Raw genomic sequence first — 14,982 nt, forward strand, 5'->3', positions numbered from 1 at the left:
ATATAGACCATGTAGACCTGTCATCTAGACCATGTAGACCTGTCATCTAGGCCATCTAGACCTGTCATCTAGACCATCTAGACCTGTCATCTAGACCATCTAGACCTGTCATCTAGATCTGTCATCTAGACCATGTAGACCTGTCATCTAGACCTGTCATGTATACCTGTCATCTAGACCTGTCATCTAGACCTGTCACCTAGACCATCTAGACCTGTTATATAGACATGTAGACCTGTCATCTAGACCATGTAGACCTGTCATCTAGGCCATCTAGACCTGTCATCTAGACCATCTAGACCTGTCATCTAGACCTGTCATCTAGACCATCTAGTAGACCTGTCATCTAGACCTGTCATCTAGACCATCTAGACGTGTCATCTAGACCATCTAGACCTGTCATCTAGGCCATCTAGACCTGTCATCTAGACCATCTAGACCTGTAGACATGTCATCTAGACCTGTCATCTAGACCATCTAGACCTGTCATCTAGACCATCTAGACCTGTAGAAATGTCATCTAGACCATCTAGACCATCTAGACATGTCATCTAGACCATCTAGACCTGTCATCTAGACCATCAAGATCTGTCATCTAGACCATCTAGACCTGTCATCTAGACCTGTCATCTAGACCATCTAGACCTGTAGACATGTCATCTAGACCATCTAGACCTGTCATCTAGACCATCTAGACCTGTCATCTAGACCATCTAGACCTGTCATCTCTTGACTAGACATAAAACATTCCAGCAGTATTGTCATTCAAATTGTCACTGTCTCATGCTAAAATGAATGGATGCCAGAGTGTAGAGTAGAGTAGTATAGTATAGTGTAGTGTAGAGTAGTGTGTAGAGTAGTGTAGTGTAGTTTAGTATAGTATAGTGTAGTGTAGTGTAGTGTTGTGTAGTGTAGAGTAGAGTAGTGTAGTATAGTGTAGTATTGTGTAGAGTAGTGTAGTGTAGAGTAGTGTAGTGTAGAGTAGAGTAGTGTGGTGTTGTGTAGAGTAGTGTAGTGTTGTGTAGTGTTGTGTAGAGTAGTGTAGTGTTGTGTAGAGTAGTGTAGTGTTGTGTAGTGTAGTGTTGTGTAGTGTAGTGTAGTGTTGTGTAGTGTAGTGTTGTGTAGAGTAGTGTTGTGTAGAGGAGTGTAGTATAGTGTAGAGTAGTGTGGTGTTGTGTAGAGTAGTGTGGTGTTGTGTAGAGTAGTGTAGTGTGGTGTTGTGTAGAGTAGTGTTGTGTAGAGTAGTGTAGTGTAGTGTTGTGTAGAGGAGTGTAGTGTGGTGTTGAGTAGTGTAGTGTAGTGTAGAGTAGTGTAGTGTAGAGTTGTGTTGTGTAGAGTAGTGTAGTGTAGTGTAGAGTAGTGTAGTGTAGTGTTGTGTAGAGTAGTGTAGTGTAGTGTTGTGTTGTGTAGAGTAGTGTAGTGATGTGTAGAGTAGTGTAGTGTAGTGTTGTGTAGAGTAGTGTAGTGTAGTGTTGTGTAGAGGAGTGTAGAGTAGTGTGGTGTTGTGTAGAGTAGTGTAGTGTAGTGTAGAGTAGTGTAGAGTAGAGTTGCGTTGTGTAGAGGAGTGTAGTGTGGTGTTGTGTAGAGTAGTGTAGTGTAGTGTAGAGTAGTGTAGAGTAGAGTTGCGTTGTGTAGAGTAGTGTAGTGTAGAGTAGTGTAGAGTAGAGTTGTGTAGTGTTGTGTAGAGTAGTGTAGTATTGTGTAGAGTAGTGTAGTGTAGTGTAGAGTAGTGTAGTGTTGTGTAGAGTAGTGTAGTATTGTGTAGAGTAGTGTAGTGTAGTGTAGAGTAGTGTAGTGTTGTGTAGAGTAGTGTAGTATTGTGTAGAGTAGTGTAGTGTAGTGTAGAGTAGTGTAGTGTTGTGTAGAGTAGTGTAGTATTGTGTAGAGTAGTGTAGTATTGTGTAGAGTAGTGTAGTGTGTGTGCATAGTGATAGTACTGTGTACTCACTCTTTCCTCCAGGTTTGTTGGTGCAGAGCATAGCAGCGGGGCTCTCCTGCTCTCTGTAGGGGAACTGCAGTGTGGTGTCCAGGCTTCGGAAGCCTTCCCTCAGGGAGTAATGTTGATAGTACTCAATCAGTTCCTGCACACCCATACACCCATACACCCAGGCAAACACTCTCACAGTTAGCAAAATAGCCTTAAAAACACTTAAAAACACAACTTCTATGAAAATGATGTGTGAAAAATAATAGTGTACTTTATATCGTTCTAAATCTGTTTAAAAATTCCCTCTGTCCAGTTACAAATTTACCTTTAAGTGAAAATGTGTCAGGTAGTTGTACATTTTATGAAAAGTTTGGCAACAATAAAAGTAGGCTATGTGTAAAGAATAGGACTACAGAAGAAGACTACAGAGGAGGACTACAGAAGAAGACTACAGAAGAAGACTACAGAGGAGGACTACAGAAGAAGACTACAGAAGAAGACTACAGAGGAGGACTACAGAAGAAGACTACAGAAGAAGACTACAGAAGAAGACTACAGAAGAAGACTACAGAAGAAGACTACAGAAGAAGACTACAGAAGAGGACTACAGAAGAAGACTACAGAAGAAGACTACAGAAGAAGACTACAGAAGAAGACTACAGAAGAAGACTACAGAAGAAGACTACAGAAGAAGACTACAGAGGAGGACTACAGAAGAAGACTACAGAAGAAGACTACAGAAGAAGACTACAGAAGAAGACTACAGAGGAGGACTAACAGTAAAAATGTCCTTTGTAAAGCGTAGCTAAAGCCAACATAATATTGGGTGAATAGAAGGGAGAGAACACATCCAATCCACCCAGGACCAATCCCTGTCTATAACTCTCTACAAGGCCTACAGGCAGTGAAGTAAACCACACCGGTAAACCAACTCTAATTGCAGCCATTTTCACACAGCAAGCAGCTAAAATAAGATTCATGTTTTGACATATAATTCGAGAAATGCTACGAGTGAGTTATTTCTGTGTGAAATGCATTGAGGGCGTTGAAAAAAGGAAACAGACTCACTAATATACTCCCGAACTTGTTGTTCTCTGCGATGTGAAAGCAGCCGTCCCTGTTCAGGATCTTGATGTGCTTCACGTCGTTGCTGTACCTGTGGCCCATTAATAAGTGATGAGTGTAATTTTCTGGCGATCATTGCGATCGATGTTGATAGACCGGGGCACCATTCCTCACTACCCCTTGGTATTTCAGGAGCCAGGGGGGAGGTGGAGACTGACGAAGGGATAGTCGCCCCCCATTTAGGGGGGCCTGAGCAGGACCAAGTAGGGCAGGGGGAGGGGATTATGGAGGGTATAGAGACACCGAGCCCTGTCCTCTCTTGATCTCTTTAATTCTCCATCATTATTCTCTTATCTCCCTCTCAGAGCAGTAATACCCCTAATAACGTGGCCTAATCCATATTCTACACACTAAAACAAACCCCAGTCACAGGTCAATTGTACACTGACAATTTGACTGACTGGCTGGGTCCTCTTGGCTCGACTCTAGTGGTTGTATCTTGTGGAAGGAAGGTGGCAGGGCCTCAGTAGAACAGTGTAGCTTGTAGAAGGAAGGTGGCAGGGCCTCAGTAGAACAGTGTAGCTTGTAGAAGGAAGATGGCAGGGCCTAAGTAGAACAGTGTAGCTTGTAGAAGGAAGATGGCAGGGCCTCAGTAGAACAGTGTAGCTTGTAGAAGGAAGGTGGCAGGGCCTCAGTAGAACAGTGTAGCTTGTAGAAGGAAGGTGGCAGGGCCTCAGTAGAACAGTGTAGCTTGTAGAAGGAAGGTAGCAGGGCCTCAGTAGAACAGCAGAGTGTAGCTTGTAGAAGGAAGGTGGCAGGGCCTCAGTAGAAGAGTGTAGCTTGTAGAAGGAAGGTGGCAGGGCCTCAGTAGAACAGCAGTTATACAGAGGGGGCCAGGGATGGGGCCTCAGTAGAACAGCAGAGTTATACAGAGGGGGCCAGAGATAGGGCCTCAGTAGAACAGCAAAATTATACAGATGGGGCCAGGGATAGGGCCTCAGTAGAACAGCAGAGTTATGCAGAGGGGGCCAGGGATAGGGCCTCAGTAGAACAGCAGAGTTATACAGAGGGGGCCAGGGATAGGGCCTCAGTAGAACAGCAGAGTTATACAGAGGGGGCCAGGGATGGGGCCTCAGTAGAACAGCAGAGTTATACAGAGGGGGCCAGGGATAGGGCCTCAGTAGAACAGCAGAGTTATACAGAGGGGGCCAGGGATAGGGCCTCAGTAGAACAGCAGAGTTATACAGAGGGGGCCAGGGATAGGGCCTCAGTAGAACAGCAGAGTTATACAGAGGGGGCCAGGGACAGGTCATTGTCTAATTCAAACACTTCATGTAGTTTCCACATAAGTGTGCGGAGTTTCTTTTTTTCTCTTTCTCTGTCTCTCTCTCGTTGTGAGGATTTAATAACCTTGAGCAGGCTGTATAACGGTCTCTCTGGGTCTATTCACCAGTGCTGCAGCAGCATGCATCGCACACAAGCAATTAAGACTTCAGCTCCGGTGGAACTTGAAGACAGTGAAAAAGCTTTCATTAGAGAGAAAAAAGGAGGAGATGAATTATTTGGTTGAAGGGTTTTTTTTTTTTTTTAAGCGTTTCAGGCAGCCTCTCAGAGCAGCCCTCGCTCTCCCTCTCTCTCTCTTAATTAAATGATATTCAAAGGGCTTTGCTGGCATGGGAAACACATGTTTACATTGTCAAAGCAAGTGAAATAGACAATAAACAAAAGGGAAATAAACAAGCGAAACATTAGTAAACATTACACTCACAAAAGTTTTAAAAGAAGTTAGACATTTCAAATGTCTCTCTCTCTCTGTCTCTGTCTCTGTCTGTCTGTCTGTCTGTCTCTGTCTCTCTCTCTCTCTCTCTCTCTCTCTCTCTCTCTCTCTCTCTCTCTCTCTCTCTCTCTCTCTCTCTCTCTCTCTCTCTCTCTCTCTCTTTCTCTAAGTTTTACCAGCTCCCTGCAGGGAAGGAGTGTCTCAACCCACCTTGGCACAGAAACACAAACGCTGCATATCATTGGCCTGTTCCAGCCTGTCTGAACACTCAGTGCTGTCATCTGTCTATCTGCAGCATACCAACAGCCGCGGGTGACTGAAATGAGTATACAGTGATAACACGCAAGGGTTCTTTTCCAGTCTACGTCGCCACGGGCTTTAAATGTGTTTGTGGCAGAGTGCTTCACCGCACTTAAAGCAATACATATCCCCACTGTACTGTGGGAGTCACTTATAAAGAATCATTACTCCTGCACGTATCTCACCTCAAGTTACTTTTTAACGCACAATACAATGCATGTCTGTGTCTGTGCAGAAAGTCAGCGGTAGGACTGAACTACACATATCACCACTGACAATGGAGGAAGAGTCTTGCCTTTTCTCCTCTATGACTAACGACTAATGGCTATTAGCAGTGTGGCTGTACTGTACTGTACTGTAATGTGCTGTAATGTACTATACTCTACTGTACTATACTATACTATGCTGTGCTGTACTGTACTATACTGTAATGTGCTGTAATGTGCTGTACTGTACTGTAACGTGATGTACTGTACTATACTGTACTGTAATGTACTGTACTATACTGTACTGTAATGTACTGTATTGTACTATACTGTACTATACTGTAATGTACTGTACTGTACTATACTGTAATGTACTGTACTGTAATGTGCTGTTCTGTACTATACTGTACTGTAATGTGCTGTAATGTACTGTACTATACTGTACTGTAATGTACTGTACTATACTGTACTATAATGTGCTGTACTGTACTATATTGTACTGTAATGTGCTGTACTGTGCAATACCATAATGTACTGTAATGTGCTGTACTGTGCTATACCGTAATGTACTGTAATGTGCTATACCATAATGTACTGTAATGTGCTGTACTGTGCTATACCATAATGTACTGTAATGTGCTGTACTGTGCTATACCGTAATGTACTGTACTGTGCAATACCATAATGTACTGTAATGTGCTGTACTGTGCTATACCATAATGTACTGTAATGTGCTGTACTGTGCTATACCGTAATGTACTGTACTGTGCTATACCATAATGTGCTGTAATGTGCTGTACTGTGCTATACCATAATGTACTTTAATGTGCTGTACCGTGCTATACCATAATGTACTGTAATTTGCTGTACTGTACTGTAATGTGCTGTAATGTACTATAATGTACTGCAATGTGCTGTACTGTACTGTACTGTACTGTAATGTGCTGTACTGTAATGTGCTGTACTGTAATGTGCTGTAATGTGCTGTACTGTACTGTACTGTAATGTGCTGTACTGTAATGTGCTGTACTGTAATGCGCTGTAATGTGTTGTAATGTGCTGTAATGTACTGTAATGTACTGTACTGTAATGTGCTGTAATGTACTGTAATGTACTGTAATGTGCTGTACTGTGCTGTACTGTAATGTACTGTAATGTGCTGTAATGTGCTGCACTGTAATGTGCTCTAATGTACTGTAATGTGCTGTACTGTAATGTGCTGTAATGTGCTGCACTGTAATGTACTGTCATGTGCTGTAATGTACTGTAATGTGCTGTAATGTGCTGTACTGTAATGTACTGTAATGTGCAGTAATGTACTGTAATGTGCTGTAATGTGCTGCACTGTAATGTACTGTACTGTGTTGGAATGTGCTGTACTGTAATGTACTGTACTGTAATGTGCTATACTGTAATGTGCTGTAATGTGCTGTACTGTAATGTTCTGTAATGTGCAGTAATGTACTGTAATGTGCTATATTGTAATGTACTGTAATGTGCTGTAATGTGCTGTACTGTACTGTAATGTACTGTAATGTACTGTAATGTGCTATATTGTACTGAACTGTACTGTACTGTAATGCGCTATCCCGGAATGTGCTGTACTGTACTGTAATACGCTATACCGTAATGTGCTGTACTGTAATGTGCTGCACTGTACTGTAATGTGCTGTACTGTGTCATGACGTTGGCCTGGGGGTAGGTTTATGACAGTCATAAATACCTCTTTCCCCCCTGTGATTAATACTGTGCTATACTGATGATTAATATTGATTAATATTGACTGCTATTGATGTAAAATATTACTAGGTCTTTAAGAGTTTATTCGGAAGATAACAGCTCTATAAATATTATTTTGTGGTGCCCCGACTTTCTAGTTAATTACATTTACATGATTAGCTCAATCAGGTAAAATTCATTAAGGAGAAAGGATTTTATAGAATAGCATGTCATATCACTTAATACGCCATAGCCAAAGACACGACAACTGTAATGTACTGTAATGTGCAGTACTGCCATGCTACTAACTTACTTGATGCTGATGGCGTACTCTGTGAGCTCGCGGCTCCGGTGGCGGACCAGGTAAGTGCTGTTGCCTCTGCTAATCAGCTCTGCCTCAGCCTGCAGTCTCTCCATGGGCCCAGCAAACCTACAGTACAGTACCCACAGGCAGGATATGATAGGTTGGAGATACTGTATACAGGAGCCACAGGCAGGATATGATAGTTTAGAGATGCTGTATACAGCAGCCACAGGCAGGATATGATAGTTTGGAGATGCTGTATACAGGAGCCACAGTCAGGATATTATAGTTTAGAGATGCTGTATACAGGAGCCACAGGCAGGATATGATAGTTTAGAGATGCTGTATACAGGAGCCACATGCAGGATATGATAGTTTAGAGATGCTGTATACAGCTGCCACAGGCAGGATATTATAGTTTAGAGATGCTGTATACAGCAGCCACAGGCAGGATAGGATAGTTTAGAGATGCTGTATACAGGAGCCACAGGCAGGATATTATAGTTTAGAGATGCTGTATACAGCAGCCACAGGCAGGATATGATAGTTTAGAGATGCTGTATACAGGAGCCACAGGCAGGATAGGATAGTTTAGATATGCTGTATACAGGAGCCACAGGCAGGATATGATAGTTTAGAGATGCTGTATACAGCAGCCACAGGCAGGATATGATAGTTTAGAGATGCTGTATACAGGAGCCACAGGCAGGATATGATAGTTTAGAGATGCTGTATACAGGAGCCACAGGCAGGATATGATAGTTTAGAGATGCTGTATACAGCAGCCACGGGCAGGATATGATAGTTTAGAGATGCTGTATACAGGAGCCACAGGCAGGATATGATAGTTTAGAGATGCTGTATACAGGAGCCACAGGCAGGATATGATAGTTTAGAGATGCTGTATACAGGAGCCACAGGCAGGATATGATAGTTTAGAGATGCTGTATACAGCAGCCACAGGCAGGATATGATAGTTTAGAGATGCTGTATACACAGACAGAACATAGGAAGGTCATAAATAGAAGTGAAACAAACAGACATACATCCTGTTACAGTGGCTTCAGGAAGTATTCAGACCCTTTATCCACATTTTGTTGTGCTACAACCTGAATATAAAAATGATTACATTTATATTTTGTGTCACTGGCATTCACACACTACCCCATGATGTCAAAGTGGAATTATGTTTTTAGAAATGTTTACAAATTAATAAAAAATGAAAAGCTGAAATGTATTCAACCCCTATGTTATGGCAAGCCTAGATAAGTAAAACATCTGTGTCACACCCTGACCTTAGTATTCTTTGTTTTCCTTGTTATTTTGGTTAGGTCAGGGTATGACATGTCTAGGGGTTGTCTAGGGGTTTTGTATGTTTATGGGGCTGTAGCCTTTCTAGGTAAATTGTATGTCTATGGTTGCCTAGATTGGTTCTCAATTAGAGGCAGCTGTCTATCATTGTCTCTGATTGGGAACCATATTTAGGCAGCCATATTCTGTGGGTACTTTGTGGGTGATTGTCTATGTCTATTTGCATGTGTCTGCACATTTGTAGTATAGCGTCACATTTGTTTATTGGTTTGTGTTCAGTGCTTTCTTTAATTAAAACATCATCATGAACACATACCAAGCTGCATTTTGGTCCGCTTCTTACGACGATCGTAACAAGTCACACAATAAGTTGCATGGACTCACTCTTTAACATGATTTTTGAATGACTACCTCATCTCTGTACCGCACACATACAATTAGCTGTAAAGTCCCTCAGTAGAGCAGTGAATCTCTAACACCGATTCAACTACAAAGACCAAGGTTTTCCAATGCCTCGCAAAGAAAGGCAACTGTTAGTAGATGGTAAAAAAAATACAAAATAAAAAAGCAGACATTGAATATCCCTTTGAGCATGGTGAAGTTATTAATTACACTGTGGATGGTGTATCAATACACCCAGTCACCATAAAGATGCAGGCGTCCTTCCTAACTCATTTGTTGGAGAGGAAGGAAACCGCTCAGGGATTTCACCATGAGGCCAATGGTGACTTTAAAACAGTTACAGAGTTTAATGGCTGTGATAGGAGTACTGAGGATGGATCAACAACATTGTAGTTACTCCACAATGCTAACCTAAATGACAGAGTGAAAAGAGCCTGTACATAATACAAATATCCCTCAATATGTATCCTGTTTGCAACAAGGCAGTAAAGTAATACTGCTAAATCATTCCTAAATACAAAGCATTATGTTTGGGGCAAATCCAACACATTTTCATGCATGGTGGTGCCTGCATCATGTTATGGGTGTGCTTGTCATTGGCAAGGACCAGGACGCTTTCAGGATAAAAATAAACAGAATAGAGCTGAGCACGGGCAAAATCCTTTAGGAAGACCTGGTTCAGTCTGCTTTCCAACAGACACTGGGAGATGAATTCACCTTTCAGCAGGACAAATCTACACTGGAGTGACTTACCAAGACGACAATGAATGTTCTCCTGAATGGCCTAGTTACAGTTTTGACTTAAATCGTCTTGAAAATGTCTGTCTGGCAATGATCAACAACCAACAAGACAAAGCTTGAAGAATTATAGCCCTTTCCTGGGTCAAATGACCAAATCAGCCTCTAGTGGCCTCATGGATGGAATGTTATTGATATTTTTCATAAACAAAACAGACGAAAATCCAGTGTTTCTATGTCAAAGAGTTGTGTTATATTTCAGACTTCTATAATGTGTAATATTGGGATATTGGGATATTGGGATGTAAACTGGGATGTAAACTCTAAATGAAATACATTAAACTCTATATACTCTATGTACAGGTGTCTTCTTAATTTAAGCCCATAACCATGTGTGTGAGATTTTCTTTCAAACATAGATTTATTTAAGACTACCCAGAAACACTCTGTGTGACCCTGATTTAGCCCACTGCAGTAAAAGGTTCAAAATAATCATGTGTAAATATTGTACAATCCAGGTGTATGAAGCTCTTAGAGACTTACCCAGAATTACTCACTGCTGTAATTGCTGCCAAAGGTGATTCTAACATGTGTTGACTCAGGGGTGTGAATACTTATGTAAATTAGACATTTCTGTATTAAATTTTAAATAAATTAGAAAAGATTAAAATATATATATATATATATATGTTTTCACTTTGTCATTATGGGGTATAGCGTGTAGATGGGAGAGAAAAAATATATTTAATCCATTTTGAATTCAGGCTGTAACACAACAAAATGTGGAATAGGTCAAGAGGTATGAATACTTTCTGAAGGCTCTGTATAACCTAGAGAGCAGAATCAGGAGTCGTATACTAAGCTACAGTCTAGATGAAATAACACCCACCAACTTAACCTGAAAGGTCGACACACAACCACTAATGATCCAACATACTGTGACAAAGAAAGGGAAAGGCAGTTTTTGCATGAAAGTTTGGTGAGATTCATTCGCATGTGAACATACCAGGGTTGTGTGGAGTAGTCGACAGGTTTAGGGACCTGAGGGTAAATAGAAGAGAGAGAGAGACAGAAAAGAGAGGAGAGAAAAGTGAGAGAGAGAAGAGAGAGAGAGAGAGAGAGAAGAGAGAGAGAGAGAGAGAGAGAAGAGAGAGAGAGCGAGAAGAAGAGAGAGAGATAGAGATAGAAGAGAGAGATAGAGATAGAAGAGAGAGATAGAGAGAGAGAGAGAGAGAGAGAGATAGAGGAGAGCAAGAGAGAGAGAGAGAAAGAGCGAGAAGAGAGAGAGAGAGGAGAGCAAGAGAGAGAGCAACACATGAGCCATTGTTCTTTCATTCCCACAATCCCACCCAACCTGAATCTCACTGTTGCATACATCAGTCAGTAAAGCATTCACTTTCCAATACGGCCAACTAAGCCACTAGTATTTGTTTCCCCTTCTCTTTTGTGGCGGTAGTCCCGGCTACCATGAATATGTTTAACATAACATTTGGGTTTTGCCGTCAACAGGTGGTTTTGGTAGTTCCTATGAACCTAATGAAGTAGCATCATGTACTTGTTAGCTTTACCGTTGGTGTAAGCATCCAGATAGCACTGTAGGTCATCTGCTCTGTGTCATTATAAAAGTGCATCTACTCATGTCAATGGCATATTGTCTGACTGAAAACAGAGACATTATGTGGATTCTGAAGGAACAAGACGTTCAGTGAAACAAACAAGTCAAAATAGACAATATATAGTTTGACTAGCGAATGTTTTCCATGCATTTAGTGATAGATAGCCGAGGATGTGCCTTCTTCTTTAGTGGTATGTCATGTGAAATGACATAGTGACGTATATAAACTGTCTTGCTAATTCAATTGTTGAATTTAAAAACTGCAGCTAAAGCACCATGAATTATCTCCTTTATCCATAATCATGTAAAATCCCCTATTTATCACCCGGAGGCAAAGTTTCTAACAATCATCCCAGTGTCTGTTTCACCCCCTGGAAAAATATGTTATTCTGCCTGCTTCGCCACCCAAAGCCTCTGTTTACTGCTTGAACAACACTTCTAACGCACTTCTTAGTGCTTGGCTTACACATGGGCACGGCTTCACGGCACTGCTTGGAAAGAAGCCAACTTCTCTTGTTTTCACGATTTTGCCCTGAAACCACAGCAGAGAGAGAGAGAGAGAGAGAGAGTGTGTGTGAGAGAGAGAGAGAAAGAGAGAGAGAGAGAGAGAGAGAGAGAGAGAGAGAGAGAGAGAGAGAGAGAGAGAGAGAGAGAGAGAGAGAATTACATTCGTCTGGGTAACTTTGTCACTGTGCTTCAGTAGCAATTAGCTCAGCAGCACAGAGCAGAACAGATTTACAGACCTTGTTTTTTAAAAATATAATCACTGGTTGAGAGAGTTGAAGTCTAGACTGAAGAGTTCTAGTCTCCTGATGGTAATGACTCTAAAGAAGTCTAGAATGAAGAGTTCTAGTCTCCTGATGGTAATGACTCTAAAGAAGTCTAGAATGAAGAGTTCTAGTCTCCTGATGGTAATGACTCTAAAGAAGTCTAGACTGAAGAGTTCTAGTCTCCTGATGGTAATGACTCTAAAGAAGTCTAGACTGAAGAGTTCTAGTCTCCTGATGGTAATGACTCTAAAGAAGTCTAGAATGAAGAGTTCTAGTCTCCTGATGGTAATGACTCTAAAGAAGTCTAGAATGAAGAGTTCTAGTCTCCTGATGGTAATGACTCTAAAGAAGTCTAGACTGAAGAGTTCTGAAGAGTCACACAGAGAGTGGTAGCAAATCTGACTCAGACAAAGAGAGATAGCACATCTGAGTCACACAGAGAGAGATAACACATCTGAGTCACACAGTGGGAGATAGCATATCTGAGTCACACAGAGAGAGACAGCACATCTGACTCACACAGAGAGAGATAACACATCTGAGTCACACAGAGAAGGATAACACATCTGAGCCACACAGAGAGAGATAACACATCTAAGCGCCCCTAATACAGTTAGCTTTATTAACATTTGATCAGTGCTTTTGGAAAACTCTCCTATTGATTATGAGGCTCAGATGAATGTTGTGATAATCCTCCAGCTTTAACCCTGTTAGAGTCAACAGAGCCAAATGAAATGACAGTGATCAATTATATTAGTCTGGCACCAGAACAGGAATTATGGTCTGCTGGTTACCACAGTGATGAATAATGGGAGTTCTGTAACTCTATCCGCTATCACCGAGGAGGAGGGGGGGGGGGGGGGTACAGAGATGAAGTGGGCTAAAGGTAAAGCTGTCATTTTATATATATATAGAACTCTAATTCAACAGCTAATGGGGGGTTTGTACGGCCCATCTCCCCCGAAACAGCATTAAACACAATGTGCATGCTGATAAATCTCTGGGACTGTCAAAACAGGACACAAACACACACACACACAGAGTGTAACAAATATGCACGCAGGCATGTACACAAACACACATCTACCCACATAGAACCCCTGACCCCCCTGCACACACCTACACACAAAGACACACACACCTACACACACACACCTACACACACAAAGAAAGTGAGGCTGTTCCAGCAAAGTGACAGCGCTGAAAAACCTGGGCTATCACAACAAACGGCTCTGACTACCTCTGGGTCTGACTATGAATACTGGCCAGCCCAGAGAGAGAGAGGGAGAGAAAGTAGGGGAGAGAGGGGGAGAAAGTAGGGGAGAGAGGGGGAGAATGTAGGGGAGAGAGGGAGATAAAGTAGGGGAGAGAGGGAGAGAAAGTAGGGGAGAAAGGGGGAGAATGTAGGGGAGAGAGGGGGAGAATGTAGGGGAGAGAGGGAGAGAAAGTAGGGGAGAGAAAGTAGGGGTGAGAGGGGGAGAATGTAGGGGAGAGAGGGGGAGAATGTAAGGGAGAGAGGGAGAGAAAGTAGGGGAGAGAGGGAGAGAATGTAGGGGAGAGAGGGGGAGAATGTAGGGGAGAGAGGGAGAGAATGTAGGGGAGAGAGGGAGAGACAATTGGGGAGAGAGGGAGAGAAAGTAGGGGAGAGAGGGAGAGAAAATAGGGGAGAGAAAGTAGGGGAGAGAGGGGGAGAATGTAGGGGAGAGAGGGAGATAAAGTAGGAAGGAGGAAAGCAGGGGAGAGAGGGAGAGAATATAGGGGAGAGAGGGAGAGAAAATTGGGGAGAAAATGCAGGGGATAGGGAGAGAAAGTAGGGGAGAGAGGGAGAGAATGTAGGGGAGAGAGGGAGAGAATGTAGGGTAGAGAGGGAGAGAAAGTAGAGGAGAGAGGGAGAGAATGTAGGGGAGAGAGGGAGAGAATGTAGGGGAGAGAAGGAGAGAAAGTAGGGGAGAGAGGGAGAGAATGTAGGGGAGAGAGGGAGAGAAAGTAGGGGAGAGAGGGAGAGAAAGCAGGGGAGAGAGGGAGAGAAACATTTGGTGTAATGTTTACTGTTTTGTTTATTATCTATTTCACTTGCATTGGCAACGTAAACATATGTTTCCCATGCTATATAGCACTTTTAATTGAATTGAATTGAAAAGAGAAAAGAGAAAGGAGAGAGAGAGAGGCTACTTTTAGGCCCTAGTGGCCATAGGGGAGCATACAGCAGAAATAGGTCTTAGTGGCCATAGGGGAGCATACAGCAGAAATAGGTCCTAGTGGCCATAGGGGAACATACAGCAGAAATAGGTCTTAGTGGCCATAGGGGAGCATACAGCAGAAATAGGTCCTAGTGGCCATAGGGGAGCATACAGCAGAAATAGGTCTTAGTGGCCATAGGGGAGCATACAGCAGAAATAGGTCCTAGTGGCCATAGGGGAACATACAGCAGAAATAGGTCTTAGTGGCCATAGGGGAGCATACAGCAGAAATAGGTCCTAGTGGCCATAGGGGAACATACAGCAGAAATAGGTCTTAGTGGCCATAGGGGAGCATACAGCAGAAATAGGTCCTAGTGGCCATAGGGGAGCATACAGCAGAAATAGGTCTTAGTGGCCATAGGGGAGCATACAGTTTTATTTCTGTATTTTATTTTAACTTTATTTAACTTGGCAAGTCAGTTAAGAACAAATTCTTATTTTCAATGACGGCCTAGGAACAGTGGGTTAACTGCCTGTTCAGGGGCAGAACGACAGATTTGTACCTTGTCAGCTCGGGGGTTTGTACTTGCAACCTTCCGGTTACTAGTCCAACGTTCTAACCACTAGGCTACCCTGCCGCCCAAATAGGTCTTAGTGGCCATCTGTGC

General features: G+C 42.5%; 1 protein-coding gene across 2 annotated transcripts in view; it reads right to left on the bottom strand.

The window, feature by feature from the left end:
• The window catches only part of LOC139366891 (guanine nucleotide exchange factor VAV3-like), a 191,031-nt gene that overhangs the window by 20,031 nt on the left and 156,018 nt on the right, over positions 1 to 14,982 (bottom strand). The window contains exons 21-25 of one of the 2 annotated variants that reach the window (XR_011626812.1): positions 11,831 to 11,896; positions 10,756 to 10,790; positions 7,308 to 7,424; positions 2,996 to 3,083; positions 1,949 to 2,041 (exon numbers count right to left, since the gene is read on the bottom strand). Coding sequence is in view for 1 of the 2 variants with exons in the window: in XM_071104630.1 (XP_070960731.1) it covers positions 1,949 to 2,081; positions 2,996 to 3,083; positions 7,308 to 7,424; positions 10,756 to 10,790; positions 11,831 to 11,896 (439 nt within the window). In the remaining variant the exon portion in view is untranslated. Of the gene's footprint in view, positions 1 to 1,948; positions 2,082 to 2,995; positions 3,084 to 7,307; positions 7,425 to 10,755; positions 10,791 to 11,830; positions 11,897 to 14,982 lie in introns of both variants that reach the window. The other variant, XM_071104630.1, reaches the window with a different exon arrangement.

Source organism: Oncorhynchus clarkii, chromosome 15, assembly GCF_045791955.1.
Source record: "Oncorhynchus clarkii lewisi isolate Uvic-CL-2024 chromosome 15, UVic_Ocla_1.0, whole genome shotgun sequence".
Classification (NCBI taxonomy): domain Eukaryota; kingdom Metazoa; phylum Chordata; class Actinopteri; order Salmoniformes; family Salmonidae; genus Oncorhynchus; species Oncorhynchus clarkii.